At 52.4% G+C, this 24,266-nt stretch overlaps 3 protein-coding genes across 6 annotated transcripts in view; all 3 read left to right on the top strand.

The window, feature by feature from the left end:
* Positions 1-4,129, top strand: part of PTK7 (protein tyrosine kinase 7 (inactive)) — a 62,656-nt gene extending 58,527 nt beyond the window's left edge. Inside the window, exons 18-20 of the mRNA XM_041772643.1 lie at positions 1,471-1,622; positions 2,473-2,651; positions 3,144-4,129. Coding sequence (XP_041628577.1) covers positions 1,471-1,622; positions 2,473-2,651; positions 3,144-3,304 — 492 coding nt within the window. The 3' untranslated portion in view covers positions 3,305-4,129. The remainder of the gene's footprint in view (positions 1-1,470; positions 1,623-2,472; positions 2,652-3,143) is intronic.
* A 5,841-nt stretch (positions 4,130-9,970) lies between these two features.
* SRF (serum response factor) lies at positions 9,971-19,496 on the top strand. 2 transcript variants are annotated; one of them, XM_041768743.1, is made up of 7 exons: positions 9,979-10,828; positions 12,428-12,694; positions 14,266-14,527; positions 15,074-15,193; positions 16,264-16,455; positions 16,758-16,834; positions 17,062-19,496. In XM_041768743.1, exons 1-7 carry the CDS (start codon positions 10,313-10,315, stop codon positions 17,155-17,157), a joined length of 1,530 nt encoding a protein of 509 aa, XP_041624677.1. In that variant the 5' UTR covers positions 9,979-10,312; the 3' UTR covers positions 17,158-19,496. The 2 variants fall into 2 exon arrangements, with proteins under 2 accessions (XP_041624686.1, XP_041624677.1); XM_041768752.1 differs by lacking the exon at positions 12,428-12,694 and having other exon boundaries at positions 9,971-10,828.
* A 567-nt stretch (positions 19,497-20,063) lies between these two features.
* Positions 20,064-24,266, top strand: part of CUL9 (cullin 9) — a 38,968-nt gene continuing 34,765 nt past the window's right edge. For 2 of the 3 annotated variants that reach the window (XM_041762959.1, XM_041762951.1), the window contains exons 1-4: positions 20,064-20,191; positions 21,903-22,503; positions 23,063-23,217; positions 23,552-24,061. In XM_041762959.1, coding sequence (XP_041618893.1) covers positions 21,909-22,503; positions 23,063-23,217; positions 23,552-24,061 — 1,260 coding nt within the window. In that variant the 5' untranslated portion in view covers positions 20,064-20,191; positions 21,903-21,908. The remainder of the gene's footprint in view (positions 20,192-21,902; positions 22,504-23,062; positions 23,218-23,551; positions 24,062-24,266) is intronic. The other variant, XM_041762964.1, reaches the window with a different exon arrangement.

Raw genomic sequence — 24,266 nt, 5'->3', positions numbered from 1 at the left:
CTCTCTCTCTCCTCTCTGTGTATTCTCATGAATAAATTTAAAAAAAAAATCTTAAAAAAAAAGAAAAACTAGAAAAAAAAATTCATTGGCATTAGGATAAATGAATTGGGGATGCCAATATGCGGGACTTGATCCTGGATCCCGGGATCACGACTTGCGCTGAAGGCAGGTGCCCAACCGCTGAGCTACCCAGGCGTCCCTTGCCAAGAAATTATTATCATAAAAGTTGGGATAGTGGTTACCTCTCAAGAGGGAGAATATACGATTAGGAGGGAATGCTTGTGATTTCAAGGATTCTAGCATTGTTGGGTTTTGTTTTTATTTGTTTACTTAGTGACAGTTACCTGGGTGTGAGCTTTATGATTATTTGTGGAAGTGTGTGTGTGTGTATATATATATATATGCACACACACATACATATATATACACATGTATACATTATAGATTTTTCCATATGCAATTCACAATTTTAAAAAAAGATTTTATTTATTTGAGAGAAAGTGAGTGAGAGAGAGAACACATGCAGGGGAAGGGGCAGTGGCAGAGGGAGAAGCAGACTCCCTGCTGGGCAGAGAGCCCCAGGTGAGGATCCATCCCAGGACCCTGGGACCATGACCTGAGCCGTAGGCAGACGCTTAACCAACTAAGCCACCCAGGTGCTCCTGCAGTTCACAATTTAAACAGTATTTAAGTTTCCCTCTTTTTCTACTCTGTAGTCCCCAGCTCCTCTCCTTGGAGGCAATCAATTGTGTGTATGTATATTTATACACTTGTACTCATACACACATTTTGTTGTTTTGTTTGTTTTAAACATAACGAGAAGAAAATGCATAATTTTGAAGTAAAAAAGGAACATGTAAGCTATGATTACTGCCCAGTTATTTTTTCTCTCTTTTTAAAAAATACTTATTTGTTTAAAGATTTTATTTATTCATAAAAGACACAGAGAAAGAGAGAGAGAGAAGCAGAGACACAGGCAGAGGGAGAAGCAGGCTCCATGCTGGGAGCCCGATGCGGGACTTAATCCCGGGACTCCAGGATCACACCCTGAGCTGAACGAAGGTGTTAAACCACTGAGCCACCCAGGGATCCCCAAAAAGACTTATTTTAGAGAGTGTGTGAGTGTGGTGGAGAGGGGCAGAGGGGGAGAGAGAGAGAGGGAGAGAGAGAGAATTTCAAGCAAACCCACTGATGAGCTGAGCCCAAAGCTGGGGTTCTGTCTCATGGCCCCGAGATCATGACCTCAGCCAAAACCAAGGATCAGTCAACTCAGTTCTTCTAACAACCCAGTGAGAAGGTGCTGTCAATACCCACATTTTACAGAGAGGGAAAGAGAAGCTGTTGTGTCTTTGTTTTGGGGCTTCCTGTGCATTGCACTGATGGCATTAAGGCCTCACCAAGGGTTGTGTCGAGGACGGTCGCCTTGATCTCTAGTCCCAGCACCTCTGAAAGGGCCTTCTCTCGCTGCAGGTGGCACTGTGCACCCAGGTAGCCCTGGGCATGGAGCACCTGTCCAACAATCGCTTTGTGCACAAGGACCTGGCCACTCGGAACTGCCTGGTCAGCGCCCAGAGACAGGTGAAGGTGTCGGCTCTGGGGCTCAGCAAAGATGTGTACAACAGGTAGAAGGGCACAAGTCGGGTATGGTGCCGGGCAGAGGCCACATGGGCTTTGGGGGTGTATGAGAAAGGGCTTAGTGTCTGCTTGGTCCAAAGCTGGAGGGCTTGGGCAGGGGACAGAGCCCCCCACCCCCCACCCCCACCCCATCCTTTCTCCAGATGAGCAGTAGGCTTCCTAGCCAATGGACCACAGGTCCCTGATGCTTATACATTTTATTCTGGGGATAAAACATTATAAGCCCTTTTTAAAAAATAACTAGTCAAACTTTATAACAATTTATCTGTAACTTAACTATTCATATGGTTCCCTCTGATGAATTCAGTAAATACCATCTTGAAGCCTAAAGACTTCGAGCTCAGCAGCCACAGCCAGAGATTGCTCTGGAGTGCCTGCACACACTGTACAGCCTCTTGGGGAATGCCCCTACGAATCACCCTGGCTCTGAGTCACCGCAGCTCATCTGGCTGTTGCTTTAGTCATAATTGGTGTATCGCTTGCTAGTAAAGCTCTTTAAGTTTTCTTTCCATTTAATGTGGTCTCGTTTTTCACGTTTTGTTTTAAACAGAAAATATATGTGATTGTTAGCTTTTAAAAATATGAACATTTAGGCAAATTTGGATTCTTAATGGAATTTTTTACCATCAGACCCCATGTGGTGGCCTCCAGATTTTCACCTACTGCACCCTTGTGCTCGGCATAAATGCTACTGATTTCTCTGGGTGCCTTGGGTTGGGTTCAGCCTGGGATGAGACTTGGACCTGGGATGAGGTTAGGATCCCAGGCTGTGTTCCCCATATGGCCTCTGAGCCATGGAGGCCCCAGCCCAGTCCTGTGTGTCCTTCTCTCCTGCAGCGAGTACTACCACTTCCGTCAGGCCTGGGTGCCACTGCGCTGGATGTCCCCCGAGGCAATCCTGGAGGGGGATTTCTCCACCAAGTCAGATGTTTGGGCCTTTGGTGTGCTGATGTGGGAAGTGTTCACCCACGGAGAGATGCCCCACAGTGGGCAGGCAGATGACGAAGTGCTGGCAGGTAGGCGGTTGGTGTTTCTAAGGGACAATTCCAGATGTGCTCCAGGTAGAGAATTTGCTCAGCGTCTTGGGGCCCACTTAGCCTGTCTCACCTCTCAGGGCTGGTGTTAGCAGGTGCACAGATATGGCTACTCCAGTTGACATACTGATTAATACTTTTATACTGGTTGGTAAATAGTCTTTGACCCCAGTGCCCAGTCCAGCCGCTCTGATGCCTGCCCGTTGACCCTACTTCAGTCCTCATGCATTGGCTCCCTCCCGTGAACCCTTCCCCGACAAGCCAGAGATTGCTGGGGCCAGGGCCAGGGGAGTCATCACCTTTGATTGCAAGGTACTTCCTTATGGTCCTTGAGTCAGTGCCCACCCACCACTGGCCAGCACCCCTGACCCCCAGTTGCCCTCACATGGCTGCTTATGGGAACTACAGGCTCCATGGGGTCGGACAGGTGGTTAAATGTTTCAACTAATGCTCCATCCACCATCTTCCCTGCAGACTTGCAGGCTGGGAAGGCTAGACTCCCACAGCCTGAGGGCTGCCCTTCCAAACTCTACCGGCTGATGCAACGCTGCTGGGCCCTCAGTCCCAAGGACCGGCCCTCCTTCAGTGAAATCGCTAACACCTTGGGAGACAACCCCGCAGACAACAAGCCGTGAGGAAGGAGCCCAGGCAGGCTGTGCCTCAGGATGGTGTGGGCAAGGGAGGACTTCTTGAGGGGTACCCACAGCATGATGGGCAAGATCCCTCTCCTCCTTGGCCCTAGGGACCCTGGGACCACAGGCACTATTAAGGTCTGGGCAGGGCCTGGGCTTTCCTCTTCTTCCTCATCCTCAGCCCTTTGGGGAGGCTGATTCAGACCCAGACTGAGTCACTAGAGCCTTGAGCTGGGCAGCATTCTCTGCCACCACTTCCCCCATCAGGGACAGTATGGGTACCTCAGGTAACCCCAGTTTCTGGCCTGGGTCTCCTCCTATTGACCAGGTCCAGTTCTACCACTCACCTGCCAACCTGGCCCAGGGAGGGCTCAGCTGGAGAAGAGCTGGGTCTGAGGGGAGCTCCTTAATATACTCAAGTTCCTGTAGAGTTCTGGTCTACCAGGCCCACCTTGGGTCTGCACCAGGACTACAGAGAATGCGCCAGTGAGTCCTCACCCCATGGACTTGTGCACACTGACCCAGCCCCATGTCTCCTCCCCACCCTTCTCTCCTTTCCTCATCCTAAGTGCCTGGCAGATGAAGGAGTTTTCAGGAGCTTTTGACACTATATAATCCGCCCTTTTTGTATGCACCATGGGCGGCTTTTGTATGTACTTGCAGCGTGGGGTGGGGGGCATGGGAGGGAGGGGTGGACCCTGGAAGAGGTGGGGAGGGTGGGCCACCCCTGCCTCACACCTGTATTGTTGTTGTTGTTCGTTTGTTTTTGTTTTTGTTTTTTTGTTTTTTTAACACTCGCTGCTCTCAATAAAGAAGCCTTTTTTACAACCTGCTTCTAATGCTCATTCCCTGCCCTAGCCCGTGGATGGCCTCCCTTTATCCCTCATTTACCAGAAGCGTCCGTGTGCCATCATGAAGTCTGGTGGGGTTTGGACAGTAATAACGAGTAGACTCTGGTCTTTCTCTGTAGTTCATGGGACAATTGAGAATATGGGCTCGAAGGATGCAAGACACCACTTGTCTGTGTGACCCCGTGTTGCTCTTTGAATGCCAGCTACTTATTCTTTGCTGGTGGGCTTAATCCTCATGCTCAGGTGGGGAGGGTAGAAAGAGGAAAGAGGGGGTATGTTAAAGATTGGAGAAGGCATTAATGACGGATCAGGTCTCTGAATCCCTTTAGGGCCCTAGGAGGGAGAGAGCATGGGTAGAACGGAGCAGAGAGGTGATGCTTGATGCCTCATTGATGCCATTGTTGGGCACTCAACTGGTTTGATTCTTGCCCGTTTGTTAGTTAGAGCTGCTGTTATCAGTCATCAGCTGCCTTATTCCAGTAACTTCAGCCTGATGCCCCATCCAACAGAAAGTAGTCCATAACTCATTCTTTTTGTTTTTAAGATTTTATTTATTTGACAAGGAGAGAGAACATGAGTGGGGGGGGGAGGGGCAGAGGGATAGAGAGAAGCAGGCTCCCCACTGAGCAGGGAGCCCAATGGAGAGCTTGATCCCAGGATCCCAGGACCTGATCTGAGCCAAAGGCAGATACTTAACCCACTGAGCCACCCAGGCACTACCCATAACTCATTCTTAACTCTGAAATTGCTTGGGTTCCTTCTGTTCCTCACTGTAGTTCTCAGGAATGGAAATAGCAGCTAATATTTATTGGAGACCTGCTTTATACCGATGACTTTGATAAGCACTCAACATGCATTATCTCATTTAATCTCTGCAACTACTCTGTAGCCAGATATTATTGTGCCCATGTCTCAGATTAGGAAACTGAAGGTTGGACACGATCCCTGGGTGGCTCAGCGGTTTAGCGCCTGCCTTCAGCCCAGGGCGTGATCTTGGAGTCCTGGGATCAAGTCCCACATCGGATTCCCTGCATGGAGCCTGCTTCTCTCTCTCTGCCTCTCTCTGTGTGTCTCTCATGAATAAATAAATAAATAAAATCTTTAAAAATAAATAAATAAAATAAAAATAAAAATAAAAAAAATAAAAAAAGATATTGGATGTCTATTCCACCCACAGAGTGTGAAGAGTTGGGGACAGCAATCTAATTCACCGTAAGTTGTGATGCAAAATGATTTCTTAACTGTGGGTTGTGCTCAGAAGTATTAGGAAGGTGCTACTCTAGAAGATCAATTGCTAATCCTCCTCTTGTTCCTGGTCTTTCTTAACCAATGGGCCATGGCTACACTGCTGGTCACATGTGCCTTTTCAGACTCTCCTCTTTTGATGTTGGTGATGGTAAGCCATCTCCGCCTTCTCTGACCAGCTTTCTCCAGCTCTGGCTGAGGCTTCCTTCTGCCTGCCTGCCCCAGAGCTACCTGTTCTGGATTCTGTTCTTGGCTTTGCTCTCTCCGTGTACTCACCCTCTGGAATCTCATCTCACCTCGTGTGGCTTTAATCAATCCTTCGGTGTGGATAGTTCCTAGAGCATTAGCTTCAATTCTAGCTTCTGCCTCAAGCTGCAGACCACACTTCCCATTTCCTCCAGGGCATTTCTCACTGCCTGCTTCCCTGGCCCTAACTGAAAACTCCCTCAAAATCCTGCTTCTCCAGCCAAATTCTCTTTTTCCATCAATGGTACCGACTTTGGGGTGATAGTCACCCTTACTCCATCCGTCATAAGCCCTCTTCCCTGTGTACCCCCTCCCCTATGCAGCCCATCACCAAGATCCATTTATTCTACCTCTATCCTGTTTCTATCTGCTTAATTTTCTTAAAAGACTTTGTTTATTCATGTCAGACACAAAGAGAGAGAGGCAGAGACATAGGCAGAGGGAGAAGCAGGCTCCCTGGGGGAGCCTGATGCAGGACTTGATCCCAAGACCCTGGGATCATGACCTAAGCCAAAGGCAGACACTTACCACTGAATGACCCCGGTGCCCTCTTTGCTTAATTTTAAGAGAAAAAAACTACAATGATCATGGAAGAAGTCAAATGGTATACACTTGTATAAAGCAAAAATCACACTCCTCTCTCTCCAACTCTACTCTCCAGTGGCAAGCACTACTAGCCTCTGGAGTGTGGTTTTCCAGACTTTTCCTGGGCACACTGACTCAAGACCTCTTTTCCTTTCTATTCTCTCTAATGCTCCCATCACAATTGAGATCTTTTTTTCTTCTCCATGAAGCATCCTGTGTAAAGGTTAATTCCAAATGCAAACACTTTTAGAGAGGTAGTTTTTGGTTTTCTCTTTCTTTCTTGCTCTCTCTCTCTCTCTCTCTTTTGTGTAATAGCAATTTTTTTTGTGTGTGTAATAGCAATTTTTAAAAGCAATTCTTAATTTTGCTCTGGTATTACTTGGGTGATAAAAATCAGGAGAAAGGGGATGCCTGGGTGGTTCAGTGGTTGAGCGCCTGCCTTCAGCTCTGGGCATGATCCTGGAGTCCCAGGATTGAGTCCCACGTTGGGCTTCCTGCATGGAGCCTGCTTTTCCCTCTGCCTATGTCTCTGCTTCTCCCTCTCACTCTCTGTGTCTCTCATGAATAAATAAATAAAATCTTTTTAAAAAAAATCAGGAGAAAGAGAGGTCAAGGTGGGAATGGTATGGTATCTGGGGCATCCGGCTGATTCTGATGCTCCTCTGGAGGTCCTTCATGGTCTGGGGTGGACATGAGCTCCCATCTTCCATAGGGGCCACTGTGATATAGGCCTTATCAGAGAAGCACCAAACTCACATTCCAGAGAGGCCAGGCAGGGCACTTATCTGAGCTCAGTGAGCCATGTGGAGACTATAGAACCTGAGAGCAGAAGCCTCTGCTATGGCCACCACTCAGTTCAGCTCCACACTACAGAGCTTTTGTGGGTGCAAGATCTGGAGTTGCTAAAAACTGGAATTTGTTGAGAGAATCCAGATTTTTATGTAAATCTCCTGATTTCAAAAACACTACATGGTTTAAACAAAACACATCTGTGAGCCAGTTTTTTTTTTTTTTTAAGATTTTATTTGAGAGAAAGCGAGAGCAAACAAATAGGGAGAGGAACAGAGGGAGAAGCAGACTCTCTGCTGAGCAGGGACCCCTATGAGGGACCCCATCCCAGGATCCTGGGATCAGATGCTTAACTGACTGAGCCACCCAGGTGCCCTGTGAGCCAGTTTTCAATCTTGGCTTTATTTATATCAACAATTTTGGCTTTGGAACATGCAGCAATTCAGTCTGGTGTAGGGCACTAAGGCTGGTGTGCAATGGTCCAGGGATTGGGTGAAATGGAAGCGGTCAGTCTATGTGATAAAGGGTAACTGAGAGCTGTGCTCATTCCACACACCATACCCAGTGTGTGCAGCAGTCAGTAGCTGTCCTCTGGGGTGCACTGCTAAGGGTTGTCAACCCTGCACATGTCTAAACTAGTGGTCTCAAAAAAGTCTTTCAAAGGCAGGCAGGAATCAGCCCAGGGCTGTGGTTATGACTACTACTCAAGACAAATCACAGTCCCAAGCACGATTTGGAACCCATGTATGTATTTGACCTGTTCTTCCTCTTAAGCTAACACATTCCATATGTTAAACTACCTGTTATGTAGAGTAAATTAGGAAAAGGAAAAAAAAAATCTTTGGAACTATTGGGAAATGGGGAAGAGTAGGGCTCTTAACTCCCGTAGTTAGAGGTTGATGAGCATATATATACACACATGTTAGTTCTCACAAATCACTTGAACATACCTTGTTTCACTGTTTCTCAAATTCCTTGGACTTTGGCTCACAGTAGGAAATGCAATCGACATTTTTATCTGGTACACACCCACGCTGAACTATATGAAATCGACAATATGCTACCCCCTTGACCTATAAAATGGCCATTGTATGTAGTTCAACCTAAAAATAATGCAAACAAAAGTTTTATGCAAAAATATTTGCCCTTGTATTTTGTAATCTCAATAATTTATTATTTTGTTATTATTTTTAAAGATTTTATTTATTTATTCTTAAGAGAGAGAGGCAGAGACACAGGCAGAGGGAGAAGCAGGCCCCATGCATGGAGCCTGACGTGGGACTCAATCCAGGGTCTCCAGGATCACGCCCCGGGCTGAAGGTGGCGCCAAACCACTGAGCCACTCGGGCTAACCCCTATTTTATTTTTAAAAAATTTTACTTATTTATTCATGAGAGACACAGAGAGAGAGGCAGAGACGCAGGCAGAGGGAGAAGCAGGCTCCATGCATGGAGCCTGACGTGGGACTCCATCCCGGGACTCCAGGATCACGCCCTGAGCTGAAGGCAGGCGCTAAACCGCTGAGCCACCCAGGGATACCCGCACTAATTTATTATTTTAAATGCTCACTGCAGTACACTAAATTCATTTCATTACCACCACCACCAAAGGGTCATGACCAACTGCTTAATCTTCACAAAAAAACTTTGAAGGCAGGAATCATCATTCTCTGATCTCCTTAAAGACAGTCCAATATTTATCCCAGGATTTATTAACCCTAATAGCTTCTATTAACTATTCACTGACCATTTTATGCTTTAGTCTTTATCTCATTTAATTTGCATTAAGATCCCAACGTGGGGTGGGTACCAACGATGAGGAATATGATGAAATTTGGAGAGGTCCAATACTTGTTTCCAGGCACAGGGCTAGAGAAGAGGCTGATCTCAGATTTGAATTTCTGTAACAGCAAAGCCCAAGCTATGTTCAAGGCTTTGGAGCTGGGACCTCGACCCACACCCTGAACCTGGGCTTTGTCCCGCTCCTCTTCCAACTAAACTACCTCCTTCCCCACCCCCAATGGGCTATCCATAGAAGGGTGTGTGTGTGTGCGCGCGCGCGCGCTGGCTGGCTGGCTTGCTTACTTGCTGAAACTTTCTGCCTGGCTCTACATTTTCCCAGGCTTTTGCACAGGCGGTGGGGTGGGTTTTATCCTTGGGACCACCTCCTCCCCCCGTCCAGCCCGCAGCTGGAAGTCTTCACTGATCTTCATCTCGTCTCCCTGCCCCCTTCGGGGACCGGGAGGCCGACTGTCTCCTTCGGTCTTTTCCAGATGTCCGTCTGCCAAAGATCCCTCCAGTATAGAGGATGATGAATGAGGACCGGGGAGCCAGCCTGGTGGGAAAGTGTCGTCGCCTTGAAAAGAGAGGGAAAGGGAAAGGAAGTCGGGGGGAGGGGAAGCGACGAGTCTGGACTCCGGGGACCCAAGCCTCCTTGGCTTAGCCAGTAAATTTGCCTCCCTCAGGAAGGCGTGGGGAAGTGCTCCAATCCCTGTACTCCCTTGGAATTGGGGCTGTATTATATCATTTACTGAAACCCGCACAGTCCTCTCAGGTTTTACCCCGGTGTTTGCTTCCAGCCCTTCCAGTGCGGCTTTCCCAGGGCTGCTAGCGTTCCGCTGCAGGACTGCGCCTCGGTCCACTCCCAGGCTTCCTCTCCTCCGGTCCCTCCCAATTCTACCATTCTCTGGTCAGGGGGGCGGAGTCGGTAACTCCTCTCCTGTTCCTTTAAGAGGCTTCGGCTCCTCCCCTTTCGGAGTCGCCGTCTGACGCGGGATGACAGCAGCGAGTTCGGTATGTCTATGCAAATAAGCGCTCCCTGTGGTCCAATGGGGAGCGGAGGTGCCGGAACCGCGGACCAATGCGGCGGGGGCGCAGGGGCTCACCATATAAGGAGCGGCCTCGCCATAAAAGGAAACATTGTATCTCTTTATATGGGGGGAAGGGTCGGGGGATCCCTCCGCCGCCAGCGCGTGGTCCCGGCCCCCTCCACCCGCCGTCTCGGCCGCGGCCAGCAGCCCCTGCCCCCCGGGGGACGCTGACGGCCGCCGGGCGCGCCGCCCTAGCAGACGGACAGGGGGCGCTCCGCGCGGCCTGGGGCAACCCGGGCCACAGGGGCAAGAAAGTGAGGGCCCAGGTCGGCCCGGGCGTGCAGGGGCCCCGGGTTCGCAGCGGCGGCAGCGATAGCGGCTCTAGCAGCAGCAGGAGTGCCGGGTTGAGCCGGGAAGCCGATGGCGGCGGCGGCGGCGGCTCCGATTCCTCGCTGACTGCCCGTCCGCCCTCCTGCATTGAGCGCCATGTTACCGAGCCAAGCTGGGGCCGCGGCGGCGCTGGGCCGGGGCTCGGCCCTGGGGGGCAGCCTGAACCGGACCCCGACGGGGCGGCCGGGAGGTGGCGGCGGCGGCGGCGGCGGGACTCGCGGGGCTAACGGGGGCCGGGTTCCCGGGAACGGCGCGGGGCTCGGGCCGGGCCGCCTCGAGCGGGAGGCTGCAGCAGCAGCGACAACCACCCCGGCGCCCACCGCGGGGGCCCTCTACAGCGGCAGCGAGGGCGACTCGGAGTCGGGCGAGGAGGAGGAGCTGGGCGCGGAGCGGCGCGGCCTGAAGCGGAGCCTGAGCGAGATGGAGCTCGTCGGTGGGCCCGAGGCGGCGGCGGCGGCCACCGGAGGCTATGGGCCGGTGAGTGGCGCGGTGAGCGGGGCCAAGCCGGGTAAGAAGACTCGGGGCCGCGTGAAGATCAAGATGGAGTTCATCGACAACAAACTGCGGCGCTACACGACCTTCAGCAAGAGGAAGACGGGCATCATGAAGAAGGTACAGGGCCCGGAGGCTGGCCGGCCACGGGGGACCGGGAGGGTGGGGACACGCCGGGGGAGCCCGGGAGGAAGGCTGAGCCGAGGCGGAGGTGAGAGGCGGCGAGTCCGCAGGAGGTGTGTGGGAGGGGATGGCTGTTACCCCTGGAGGGCTAAAGGGGAGGGGCCGCCGGGGAAATGTGGGGAGAGGGGAGATGCCCGGAACGTCCAGAGAAGAGGGAAAGGCGCCGAGGTGGGAGTGACGGGCGCTAGAGAGGAAGAGGGCCCTTGCGGAGTGAAGGGGTGGAGAGTGGTGATGGGTGGTGGTGATGAGACGCGGGGGTCCCTAGACCCAGTGCTTTCTGGTGTTCGGGGGTGGGTGCCGGAAAAGCAGGGAGCCTTCGGGAAGGTATGGAGGTGAAGAGGCTGGAGCTCTATAACAACAATGAGCCAGCTTGTGTAGGAGGAAGGTGGGCACCACAAAGTATTGCTGGCTGGAAGGAGAGGCAGGGCTGATGACCGAATGGGGCTCAGGAGCCCCAGGTAAGGGAGCAGGGTGCAGGAGAACTGATGCTGCTCTGAGCAGCAGGCACTGAGTCCCACGATGGCCATGTGTCTTCCTTCACATCCATTGGAAACCGGTGCACTCTCTGCAGGACAGCCTTCAGGACCATCTGCCTTTGGGACAAGTGGGATTTCCAGCCCTAGGGAGTGTCTGTGCATGGAGTTTTGGGGAAAGCAGGGAGGTTTGCAGAGGTACCTGGGAATTCTTCCTCTTCTAGCCAGCTATCCAGTGAAACGGGAGAGAGAGGAAAGGGAGGGGGAGGGATGGAAGCAGATGAACTGGAAAACAAGAAGCTAGAACCCTGGGGACATTGGCTGGTGTTTATTTTTGTCCCATATAGAAACCAGAGCTTCTTCCAAGGTGGGTTGTGGAACTTTTCTGGGAGAAAAGGTGCCATCTGTGGGGCCACCTTTGTAGGTCCCTTCCCTGGGTTCATGGCAGGGTAGTAGCTGCTAACCTAGCTCCCATCTCCTATCACTCCAGACACTGTTGCATCAGGACAAGGAAAGAAAAAAGCTGGTAGCACAGTATGATAGGGCATGAGGACAAAATGGCAACAGGTTAGGACCCGTGCAGTTTCTGGGAAGAAACATGAGGACAGTTTAGCACTAATGTGACCCCTTATCCCTAATGTCTTATGGGACTTACAGTGATATAGCAACTTCATTCTGTCTGGTTCCTATGACAGTGAAGAGTGGGTGGGTGGGAGCCCTCTCTGTGAGACTCCTGGCACCAAGCTGTATTCAGGAGCAGCTACCTGGGCCCTTGCGTGTCCTCTGAGATTATACATTCTGTCACTAGGGGTCTGTGTTTGCTTGGGGTATCTGCAGGTCAGTGGCTGCTTCTCAAAGGAGTAGCATGGGTAGTTTTTCTGCTCTCCAACTCTCTTTCAGATATCTTGATAGGACCCTCCCCCTGCCCCAGTCACTGGAGAGGAAGGTCTCTGGGTGGGGAGCAGAGGCTTGAGATCACTATGTATTTCCTCTCTTCCCTACTTCCCAAGGAAGGTAGAAAAAGTTTGGCTGATCTACCCATCTCCTTCCCCCTACTCCCCAGGCCTATGAGCTGTCCACGCTGACAGGGACACAGGTGCTGTTGCTGGTGGCCAGTGAAACAGGCCATGTGTATACCTTTGCCACCCGCAAACTGCAGCCCATGATCACCAGTGAGACTGGCAAGGCACTGATTCAGACCTGCCTCAACTCGCCAGACTCTCCACCCCGCTCAGACCCCACCACAGACCAGAGAATGAGTGCCACGGGCTTTGAAGAGACAGACCTCACCTACCAGGTGTCGGAGTCCGACAGCAGTGGGGAGACCAAGGTGTGTTTGGGTCGCCTGTCTGAGGGGAAGGAAGGGGAGGGGCTTCACCGGCAGAGAGGGGAGGGGGTACCTCTCTCTCCCTCACTCAGGTTAGGTGCCCACTAATGTGGAACGGAGCCGGGTTAGTGCCCCTCATCCTAGGGGACAGGTGTCCATCCTCGCCATCCTGACAGGAGGCCGGCCCCCTAGATAAGCGGGCGGCCTCCGTGCCCTTATAAGGCCGGCTCCGGCTCCAGGCCGGCCTCCCGCCTGCAGCCCGCCCGCCTGGCAGGGCCCTCGCATTCCTCCCGCCAGCTGTCTCCCTGCTGGGGGCGGGGGCGTAGCTTAGCCCTGCCCTCGCAGCAGGCTGGGTTGCCAGGGAGTAGGAAGGAAGCACTCGTGGGCTCCAGGGTCCTGGGAACCAAGCACTGTCGGGAGGCGGGCTGGTTGACTGGGCTGGAGACTACCTAACTAGCCAGCCGCCTACCTCTTCAGGATGTCCGGGCCTGGGCACGTTTAGGGAGTGTATTCGCGGCTGCTAGGGATGCCGGCCCTAGTTACGCCTTCCCCTTCCTTTTCCCGGTAAGGAGAGGGGGCGGGGCTTCCTCCGTTGCTTCTCTAGGGAGCTCCACCTTCCGGGTGCCCCTTCACTAACTGGCCAATCGGAAGAAGCGGCACTGTTTGCCTTAGCAACGCCTTCACCAATCAGGGCCTTCGAGCTCGGCTGCCTAGCAAACATCCCGCGCTGACCCACCCCCAGGATTTGAACCCCCTCAGTTCTCTGGGCTTGGTTCTCAGCTCGTGGCTTCCTCCTTCCCCTTCTAAGAACAAAGGCTCACCGAGGGAAGAGTCAGTGCTCCAGGTTTTCCCCCTCTTTCCGGCATATCATCTGTAGTTGCAAACTCTTTAAGCAGTAGGTAGGGCTCGTTTATTCTCAGGGAATTTTGCTGGAGGAATTAATTCCTTTGGTAGTTTAAATCTTAAGAATTTGACATGAGTGCTTAATTGCCAAACACCCAAGATCTCTCTGAAACCCTAAGTTCCCTGAAAAACTCTCGTCCGTCCGTATCTCAGAAACCTAGCAAGTCAGAGCTAGAAGGATGTTTTTAAAGAGGACATAGTAGCCTAGTCCCCTTCATTTCCCCCCCAGGAAAACTGAGGCTCAGAAAGAGGAAGTGATTTCGCCAGGATCACATAGATGGTCAGAGCTGGGAATAGACCCCCGTGTCCTGATTCCACAGCCAATGTGATTTTCATAGTCCATTGGGACATAGAATTCAGGAAATTATGATGATGACATCATCATCATCATCATAAGAGCAGCAAATACATATTACTTTTTTTTAGGTGTCAGGCACTTTATTTATATTCACCTATTTATCTTCACAACACCTATGCGGTAAGTCTTCTTTTATGGACAGAAAATTGAAGCTCTGCAGCTCAGTAACTTGCCCGGGGTCAGAGAGCAGGTAAATGACAGAGCTGGGGTTTGAACCCAAGCACACTGGTTCCAGTCTGGGCTGTCAGTCACACAAAGCTGCAAGGGCAGAGTCTGGTAGAGGCTCACTGCTGCGTCTTTACTCTGGGTGTAGGACACACTGAAACAGGCGTTCACGGTCACCAACCTGCCGGGTACCACCTCCACCATCCAAACAGCACCCAGCACCTCTACCACCATGCAAGTCAGCAGCGGCCCCTCCTTCCCCATCACGAACTACCTGGCACCAGTGTCTGCTAGCGTCAGCCCCAGCGCTGTCAGCAGTGCCAACGGGACTGTGCTGAAGAGTACAGGCAGTGGCCCCGTCTCCTCTGGGGGCCTCATGCAGCTGCCTACCAGCTTTACCCTCATGCCTGGTGAGTCACAAGGGGCAGATTGAGCATGCCAAGAGTGGGTTTAGGGCTGGCACAAGGGGAACCTCTTTCCTTGCTCAGAAGGAGGGTGGACAGGGGCCAGCCAGAACCTGAGAGAAGCCACTTGGGTCCCACTGGGAGGCATGCCCTTCCCCACTGGGACCCCTACTGTCCTTGTCAATAAGTTTCAACCATACCCTCTGGCCTTGTCTAGCCAGCCTAGCCCTGTGTCCCCCTGCCACGGGGACAGTAGACATTCTACCACTTCCCTACCTTGATTGGAGGACAGGTCATGTTCTTGATGGTTCGGTGCCGGCTCCTATATCAACCAAGGAGGCAGAGGCAAGGCCTAGGGGTGGAAGGAGGTGGGAGGGGCCAGTGCAGAGTGCAGAAACCCAAGAAGACAAGATTCAGGGCGTGAAAGACCTCTTTAGCCCCCAGGAAACTATGGGAGTTAGGGAGCAGCATGCCAGACCTTGGGCCTGGGGTGTTTGTGGGTGCCAATGGTGGCCAGGTGGGACAGCATGAGTAAGTCTCTGTGTCTTATAGGAGGGGCAGTGGCCCAGCAGGTCCCAGTGCAGGCCATTCAGGTGCACCAGGCCCCACAGCAAGCGTCTCCCTCTCGCGACAGCAGCACAGACCTCACGCAGACCTCCTCCAGCGGGACAGGTATAGCTTGAAGCTCTCTTCTCCCTGCCCTTCGTCCTTCATGAGGCCTAGGAGCAGGTGCCCAGCAATACCCCTCCCATAACTAAGGTCAGAGAATTTCTTAATGTGGAGATGGAGGCTTTTGGCTTAACCTTTATCTTAATCCTTATGGGAAAGTCAAATGAGGATGGCTGGGTTTGGGATCCTGCCCTGCAGTAGGGCTTTGGATTTCAGGAAGAAATTAGGGACCATTGGAGCCACCCTTCTTCTCATTCAGATAAAAAGCTGGAGGCCCAGAAAGGAGAAGTTACTTCCCAAGGACACATGTTTGCTTAATTACCAGGAAAGATTTATAGAGCAGTTGTCTCCTTGTGGGAGGGTTTTCTAGGTTTTGAGTAGCTATAATTCTGCTCAGTGTCTCTAGTCATTTCAGAAATGATGAAACACTTTCAAAATTAAATTATTTTTAAGTTCTTGTTATTGACAACCTTGTTACACAAGATGTGGTCTATGGACAAAGAAGTAGCATCACCTGGGAGCTTGATAGAAACGTAGACTCATAAGCTTTACCCCCAAACCTACTGAATCAGAATCTGCATTTTAATAAGATCCCAGGTGGTCTTATGCATATTAACCTTTGATGTTGAAAAGATGAATTTGTTAACCACACGTTTAGGAAGAGGGAGAAAAAAGAAAAAAGGAAGAGAGAGGAGCGGTGAGAAATAAAAAATGGGATGATGGAACCTCCTCAAAGGGAAGCATCTGAGTTTCCTTGGAGTGGGTCAGTCATTGCAATTCTTGTTTCTCCCAGGACCTTATGGTCTTGGAACGAAGAATTGGAGAGATAGACAGTTGAATAGTACAGTGTGATAGGATACAATTAAAGGTTGGTGCTCAAAGAGAAGGTTGGTATTCAAACAAAAATAAGTCTTTTCTTAGCCGATGACAGGGATCAGAGGAACAAGTCTTATCAAGCTTCTGACCTGGGCAATGGCAGGAGGACTCCGGAGCCCTGGAGCTCCTGGAGGTGGGATGGGGGAGATCAGTAGGGACCGGTGTCAACTTCCCTAATGTGTGTCTGTGTTTGCCAGTGACATTGCCTGCCACCATCATGACGTCATCTGTGCCCACAACTGTGGGTGGCCACATGATGTACCCTAGTCCCCATGCGGTGATGTATGCACCCACCTCGGGCTTGGCTGACGGCAGCCTCACCGTGCTCAATGCCTTCCCCCAGGCGCCGTCCACCATGCAAGTGTCCCACAGCCAGGTCCAGGAGCAAGGTGAGTGGTGGGCTGGGGCTAAAGGGGACCATGTCCTCCTCCCTCACATACCCACATGTCCAAATGGCCCCCCACATACACACCTAGATATACACACTCATATACCCATACCCAAACAAGGATGCCCACACATATAACTACACACACACACACACACACACACACACACACACGGACGCTTGCACACACATTCCCACACCCATTGCTGTCCACTAGGATACTCATGCATTCCATTCCAACTAGTATCTGGAAGTTTCTCTTGAGCAAGCAGTTTGAGTATCTCCTGTGGTTTCCCAATGCAGGTGGTGTTCCCCAGGTGTTCCTGACAGCGCCATCTGGGACAGTGCAGATCCCTGTTTCTGCAGTTCAGCTTCACCAGGTAGGTGTGGGGGCACCCTTCACCTCACCTCAGCCAACCCAGCCATTTCCTTCTCTTGACTTTGGGGATTTCATTTATCCATTGGTCTAAGCCAAGATTCCCTAAGCCAGGAGGCCCATCTGTTTTCCCAGTCAGGCTCATGGTGGACAGGCAGGCCAGCAGGGGGAAGCTTGAGCTGGCTGGTCAGTTCCTGCCCTCCTTTTCCTTACACACCCCCTTCCCTCCAGATGGCTGTGATAGGGCAGCAGGCTGGGAGCAGCAGCAACCTCACCGAGTTACAGGTGGTGAACCTGGACGCCGCCCACAGCACCAAGAGTGACTGATCCGCCCTGCCACCCTGGACAGATGGCCCAAGGGATGGCACCACTTATTTATTGTTGCCTTTTCACGTTTTCTTTACACACACGTTGACGGGCCCGCAGGAGGGAGGCAGGGAGGAGGAGTGGGCAGCCACAGGACTGAGCCCTCTCACTCCAGCCAAAGAAATGGGCCAGCCTGCCCTCCACCCCATCCTCCCTCCCCCTCCCCTCCTTCTGGCTCCACCTCCCATTTTCTGTTGATGGTGGGGCTGTCCTCCCTCCTCAGACTCCCCTAGCCAGCTTGGCTCCATGTTTGCCATGAGTATTAGCTTATCCAATGGGACCGTGCCCCACCTTCCCACACACAGGCCTCTGTGGGACTAGGCACTGTGTTCCCCCGAGGAAGCAGTGGGGGTCCTCTCCCAGCCTCCTTGCTGACCTGCTGTCAGCACCACCGTGTCTGTCACAGGCTGGGTGACAAGAGCCCTATCCGTGCCCCTCAGGGAGCCACCTGGGGAGATAGGGCTTCTTCCCTCATGCCGATGCCCTATTGTCCCTGTAGCTCCTGAGAGCTGGGCCTGTGCACAGAGCAGGTTCCTGGGGCCACCTGTCCTGCCCTGCCCTGCCGGTCCCCTTGGGACTCCAGGAACTCCTGGGTGGGAGGGAACTGCCAGTGTTCCCTCTCACCCTGTCTTCCCCCCCCTCCCCCCAGCTGCTTTACTTAAAAGTTGATTTTGAACTTTTTATTTGAGGAGACGAAGTGAAAACAAATCTATAAATATATATTTTTAAAATATTTAAACTTTTTTTTATGGCGTGTTTCTCGTCCCCCTCCCTGCCCAAGCTCCCCTTCCCTGGGGAGCCCTGGGGCTCCCCGGAACTGACAGGGCCTCTGGGGATGGAACCACCCCATGAGCTCGGGGCCCCGCCAGTGTGTAGGGGAGATTCTGGGACTGCCCGGTCCTGGGTTGTTGCCAGGAGAAAACCGGGGGAGGGGCCCTCAGGCCATGCCCCAACGGGGTGGGCAGGGTGACCTGCAGCCCTGGGTCTCTTTTTGCCCTCTAGGGCTGTCGCAAGGGAGAGGGAAGAGGGAGACCAAATGTGGGGGTGGGGGTGGGAGGGTGTCAGGTAGAGGCAACTGACTTCATTTGTGCCACACGCATGGGCATTGCAGCCTTGTGCTCCCTCAGGCCTGCAGCCGCCTGGGGCCCAAGTTGCAGTGAGCAGGGTGGGGTCTGGGAGGGGTTGAGAGGCAGGAATGGGGGTCAGAAGAAATGGGAGCAGCTCTTGGGCTGAATATAAAGATAGGGGAGCCAGAAATGGGCAGCTCTCCCAGGGAGTGAGCAGCTACTGTAACTTTTTTAAATTAAGACAAAAAGCCTTGAAGAAAATGACTTTATTTTTCTAAGTGTAACCTCAGTATTTATGTAATTTGTACAGGGGCCGTGCCCTACCCCACTCTGCCCCCTTTGGGGTAGACCTTGAGGATGGGCCAGCATAGGGGGAGGGTCTTTTACCCCGTGTCAGAGCCTACCTTCACCCCCTTTATCCAGAAAGGGAGCTTTTTCAGAACAGGGCAGCAGTTGGGGTAGAGTTTTATTAACCCCTGTGACTGCCTTCAGGAAGAACAATCCTGCTTCTGTGATTAGGTGAAGGGGTGGGGGAAGTTTGTGCGCACAGCCTAGTTATCAAGGGGATGATTTGCCGATGTGTCTGAGAACCCCCATAACCTCTAACCCCCATTGCTGTCTTGCCCCGATTTGGGGTGCCGAGATGGAAGTCACTGTTCTGGGCTTTCTCCTGGAGATAGCTGGGGGTTATGGGTGGCTTACAAGGCTGGGGCATGGCAAATCAGGGGCCAGAGAGTGGGGAGCTTGGGACTCAGGTCTGTAACTGCCCAGCCCCCTTTCTCTGCTCTTGTTTCACTCCACCATCACTCACTCACTCTCCACTCCCCCACCCAGGGGAGGAGACTGATGAATTCCTCCTCTCTTTCCCACAAAAGACAGACCCAGTGAGTGAATCAGGCAAAGTGCTTATAATGTGTGTTGTGTGAGCGTGGCCTTGGGAGAACATGTGTGTGTCAGGGATGAGGTGGCATTTATATGTGCAGCAACCCTTGGTATTTCCCTTTCTTGGTGGCTCTGGAGTGTGTGTGTGTGTGTGTGTGTGTGTGTGTGCGCGCGCGCGCGCGCGTGCGTGTGTGTGCCTGAGTGTGTGTGAATGGAGTATGTCAGTGGTTTCTACTTCCCCTGGGATGCTGACCCAGGAATAGTGGACATGGTCACAGTCCTATGTACAGAGCTTTCTTTTGTATTAAAAAAAAATACTCTTTCAATAAATGTATCATTTTTGTGCACAGACTGTGGAGTCTTTGCCTCCGTTTTTCCGCATAGAGAGGGAGGGAGGGAGGGAAGTATGAACGCGAATCAAACTCCAGGCGCTGCTCTGAGAAGCAAACCTGGCCGCCTGATGAGAACAATGGCAAGGCCAAGGGGCACTTTGGGCTGTGGAACTCTGCAATTTAATTGAAGGAACATTTCTGGGAGCTGGGGCCTTTGTCTTTGCGCAGGACTTTGTTAGCTTTTTAGGCCAACACAGAGAGGAGCGATTTTAATTAATAGGAAAAGTGATTCCACCAATCCAAAGCACTGCTGTAGGGTTTGGGAAACTCATGGCCACGTGACCCAGTGGGAACTCAGGACAGCTTCGGGGTTGGAAGTGTAGGTTTCAGGGGGACCGGGCAGGCCGACCCGGGAAACGCGAGCGGGCCTTCAAGGTGATGGAGGGAAAGGGCTGCGTACTTCTGCGGCAAGGAGCAACGTGACCGTGAGCGCGGGCTCCGCCTGTCGCGCGCCCCGCGCGCAGCGCCGCGGCCACTGCGCATGCTCCACCCGCGCGCCCTTCCGCCTCGCTCGGCTGTGGGCCGCGGGGGCCCCCGTAGGAGCCGGGCCGCGCCCGCCCGTGCCGTGTGACCCGGAAGGGAGCTGCTGAGGAGGCGGGGCCAGGACGGCGGGACCGGCCGCTGGCTCCCAGCGAGGGAGCCGGGCAGTGGGAGGTGAGAGGAGAGTCCTGCGGCTACCCGCTCCCTGCCGCGTCCCCTACCCGCTCCCTGACCCGCTCTCCGTGGGGCTGACGACGGGAGCCACGTCTTGCCCTCCGAGATTCGCCCGGTCCTGTCAGCCTCCTCGGACCGCGCCCCCCCATCCTCACCCCGCCCCCCAAAGCCGTTCCGCTGCCCTGGTGGCCTCCTCCGGCACCCCTCCTCCGCCAGACCCCTGATGGTCTGCAAGCTTGGGCCTGACCTTGCTACCTCCGTCCACCTGCTGTCTCATCCCCGGGTCCCGACCTCACTTCCACACCTCAGTTTACGGCTCTGGTTCTAGGCCCTTAATAGTTCCCCCTCCCCCCAACCCCATTTCGGCCTGTTCGTTGTTTTCCTTCACCCTGCTCATCGGTTGCCCATCGCAGCATCACTGATTACCTTCCAGTCTCTCCCCTTCCCATACTACCCGGACCCGGTCCCCATCGAGGTCCACATCCCATGTTTCCTGTCCTCTTCAAGCCTTTCGTCTGTCATCTCTCATCTGCCCCCCATTCCTATTCTCACCACTCCCCGTTGTCCCCATACTGCTTCATATCCTATGTACCTTTTCCTGATCACCAGCATAGCCGTCTTCCTACTCTCATTTATCATCTCCTGGCTTAATAAGTCAGTTTATCTGAGGACTGCTCCTCCCTTCTCCAGCTAAGAATAACATTAGATTGTGTTTACTGAGCTCTCACTATGTACTGGTGGCTGTTCTAGGCGGTTTACGTACATGGTCTTATTCAATTTTTATAACTTCATGAGGTGATTTTGAATACTATCACCATGTTGCAGAGGAGGGAGCTTAGGTTCAGGGATGAAGTAACTTGTACGAAAATACCCACAGAGTAAGTGAAAGAGCCAGAATTCAGGGTCACACCTGAGTCTTATCTGTGCTATATTTCTTCTCTCACATTTTCACCATCTCCTGACCTCGTTTCCTACCCTTCAGTTCCATGATTACCACCTCCATATGTATCCCTCTGACTTAGACCCTCACTGTGCATACAACTTACATGCCAGGCGGCACTTGGTCACTTTTCCTAGAATCTCACCTGGCCCCCTCAGCGCCTCTCCTGCTCACCCTGCTCACAATACCCTGATTCGTTTTCCCCATCCAGCCCTCCAGATGTGGAGGCCCACCGCCCAACCTCCTTTCGTCTCTATTCTATCTGTCATGGCCCACTCCTTTATATTCACATTCCAGCTTTACACTGTCATTTTTACGCCCTGTCCTGCCTTCCCTCCACCCTGACTTTCCCCATTTGTTCTGGCCCCACTGTCTCCCATGCTGCCGTCCAGCCTGCTCATCCCTGTTATCCTTCTAAGTCTTGATCTGTATCCCTCAGTTGTCTTGTTCTTTTGCCCAGACTGTCCTGCTTAGCTGTCACCTCTTTTGAGACCTTTTTGTTCTTACCCTCTTTCATCACCTCTTCCATTTCTTAAAGCCCTTCATTTCATCCTCTTGCCATTTCCGCTGCATTCTCCTTCCTTACAGATCCCAAAGTATGTTCAAGTTATATATTCTGTCCCATTCTTGGCTTTTTCTATTTGGTCCGTAAATTCCACTGTGCAGCCTACCAGTCACCCTGCACCGGATCTGTGTCTCAAGGTTCCATCCCCTCCATGTAGTCTTTTTCTTAGCCCTCATTGCCTTTACCTTTCTCCTTGTGTGTCCCAGGTCAGGATGGTTGGGGAACGGCGTGCCGGGGACCTCATGGTGCCCTTGGGGCCCCGGCTGCAGGCATATCCTGAAGAGCTTATTCGACAGCGGCCTGGGCATGATGGGCATCCTGAATACCTGATCCGATGGAGTGTTCTGAAGTGTGGGGAAGTGGGGAGAGTGGGTGTGGGAGAGGGCAAGACAGAGCACATCCTCATGTGGCTGTCAGCCCCCGAAGTCTACGCCAACTGCCCCATGCTGTTAGGTGAGCGGGCACTATCTAAGGGACCTCAGCACGAACCAGCTGGGGGTTCAGGAAGCTTCCCCCGAGATCCAGGAGGTCTGGATGACACAGCAATGGGAGAGATGGAGGCTGATGTGCGGGCGCTGGTGCGCAGGGCTGCCAGGCAGCTGGCGGAAGGTGGGACCTCCAGCCTCACAGCCGCTGTACTCCACACCATCCATGTGCTCAGCGCCTATGCCAGCATCGGGCCCCTCACTGGGGTCTTCAGGGAGACAGGAGCTCTGGACCTGCTCATGCACATGTTATGCAACCCTGAGCCTCAGATCCGTCGGAGTGCGGGCAAGATGCTACAGGCTCTGGCAGCCCACGATGCTGGTAAGAGACAGCCAGGGGAAGAAGGAAAACACTGGAGAGAAGGGAGCCATAAAGAGTAAGGACAAAAAGAGGAGGGATTTCCCAGCTCGGAAAGAACACCTAGTATTTGGTGGATATCAATTCAGTGCAAGAAAAAAAGAGTATAGAATAATAAACTGTTACAGGTATGTGAATAGAATGAAATAATAGCACTCAGTTTATCTGTCCATTCTCAGTACAGTGGCAGAGAAGAGAATAGGATAGGTTTATATTTTTAAATGGTGGGTTGAGATTTATTCGTTGATTGTGAGATCAGTTTGGTGGGTTACAACCAACATTTTTTTAAATGTAAAATAACTAGCAGGTAACACTTGGTAGGGTAAGTTTTGTAGCATTCAACATATGTTTCAGTTGTATGTGTGTATGTTTGTATCGGGTTACCATGTAAAATGTATACCTTCTTGTGAGTCTCAGTCACAAAGAAGTTTGAAAGCCTCTAGGGTAGGGGATAGATGGTCTAGAATAGGCAGGGTAAAGTATTGAGATTGAGGAGAAGATACATATTGGGTGTGGTTTACAGGGAGTCGGGCTCACGTCCTTCTGTCACTGAGCCAGCAAGATGGCATTGAGCAGCACATGGATTTTGACAGCCGCTATACTTTGCTGGAGCTGTTTGCAGAGACCACATCCTCTGAGGAACACTGCATGGCCTTTGAGGGCATTCATCTGCCGCAGGTACTCTGGCAGCTGTGGGGGAAATGCCATATACAAGGCCGAGGACATCACTACTGAAAATGTGGTTCAGGATTATGCATCAACACCAGAGCCACTTGGGGAGCTTGTTAAAATGAAGGTTCATGCCTGCTTCCCCACTTAGAATTTCTGAGATTAGAACCCAGGAATCTTTCTTTTAAGACACTCCTTGTGTGTTATATAAGTCACAGTTTGAGACCTACTCAAAGTGTGGGGATAGGCGTTTATGTTTTTCTGTAGAGGATGATATTATGGGGAAAGGAGAGAGGATGAAACTAGCAGAAGATAAGCCTACACCACAGACTATGTCTTACAGATCCCAGGAAAGCTGCTCTTTTCCCTGGTGAAACGCTACCTATGTGTCACTTCCCTGCTGGATCAGCTGAATAACAGTCCAGAGCCAGGGGCTGGAGACCGAGGCTCCCTGTCCCCGAGGGAGTTTGGCTGGGAGAAAAGCCGGGGGCAGCGAGAGCTGGAGTTCAGTATGGCTGTGGGCAACCTCATCTCAGAGCTGGTGCGGAGCATGGGCTGGGCCCGGAACCTCGGCGAACAAGGCACGTCGCCACCGCGGCCAACCCGGTCCATCTTTCAGCCCTGCATTTCAGGCCCTAGCCTTTTGCTCCCCACTATGGTTGCCACCCCCAGAAGGCAAGAGCGGGCCTTCCGTCAACGCTCTGAATTCTCCAGTCGCTGTGGCTATGGTGAGTACGTGCGAGAGACGCTGCAGGCTGGGATGCGAGTGCGCATGCTGGATGACTACGAGGAGGTCAGCGTTGGGGATGAGGGCGAGTTCCGTCAGAGCAACAACGGCGTGCCACCCGTGCAGGTGAGCCAGGGCACGTGTGAGATGCTGTCGGGGCTCTAGCTCGGGGAGCATAACTGGGGCTTCCATGCCAGGGGCTCTGGTAGGCCACCCATGGAAAAAAAGACCCGTGGGGATTGGAATGGTGAAAGGGGGTCAGCAGTTGAGAAGGGCTTGGGAAAATTGGGAAGGCTGAGAAAATTGGATGGGCTGTGAGGCCAAGCAGAGA

The sequence above is a fragment of the Vulpes lagopus genome, chromosome 1 (assembly GCF_018345385.1).
Source record: "Vulpes lagopus strain Blue_001 chromosome 1, ASM1834538v1, whole genome shotgun sequence".
In the NCBI taxonomy this organism is placed as follows: domain Eukaryota; kingdom Metazoa; phylum Chordata; class Mammalia; order Carnivora; family Canidae; genus Vulpes; species Vulpes lagopus.
Note: the sequence above shows the minus strand (reverse complement) of the source record. Positions and strands in the feature narration are given on the sequence as shown.

Excerpts from the sequence above, each read along its gene's own strand:
- SRF (XM_041768743.1), top strand. The coding sequence starts at position 10,313 with ATGTTACCGAGCCAAGCTGGGGCCGCGGCGGCGCTGGGCCGGGGCTCG. Across the intron at positions 14,528-15,073 it reads CAGCTTTACCCTCATGCCTG|GAGGGGCAGTGGCCCAGCAG; the intron begins GTGAGTCACAAG and ends TGTGTCTTATAG. Across the intron at positions 15,194-16,263 it reads GACCTCCTCCAGCGGGACAG|TGACATTGCCTGCCACCATC; the intron begins GTATAGCTTGAA and ends TGTGTTTGCCAG.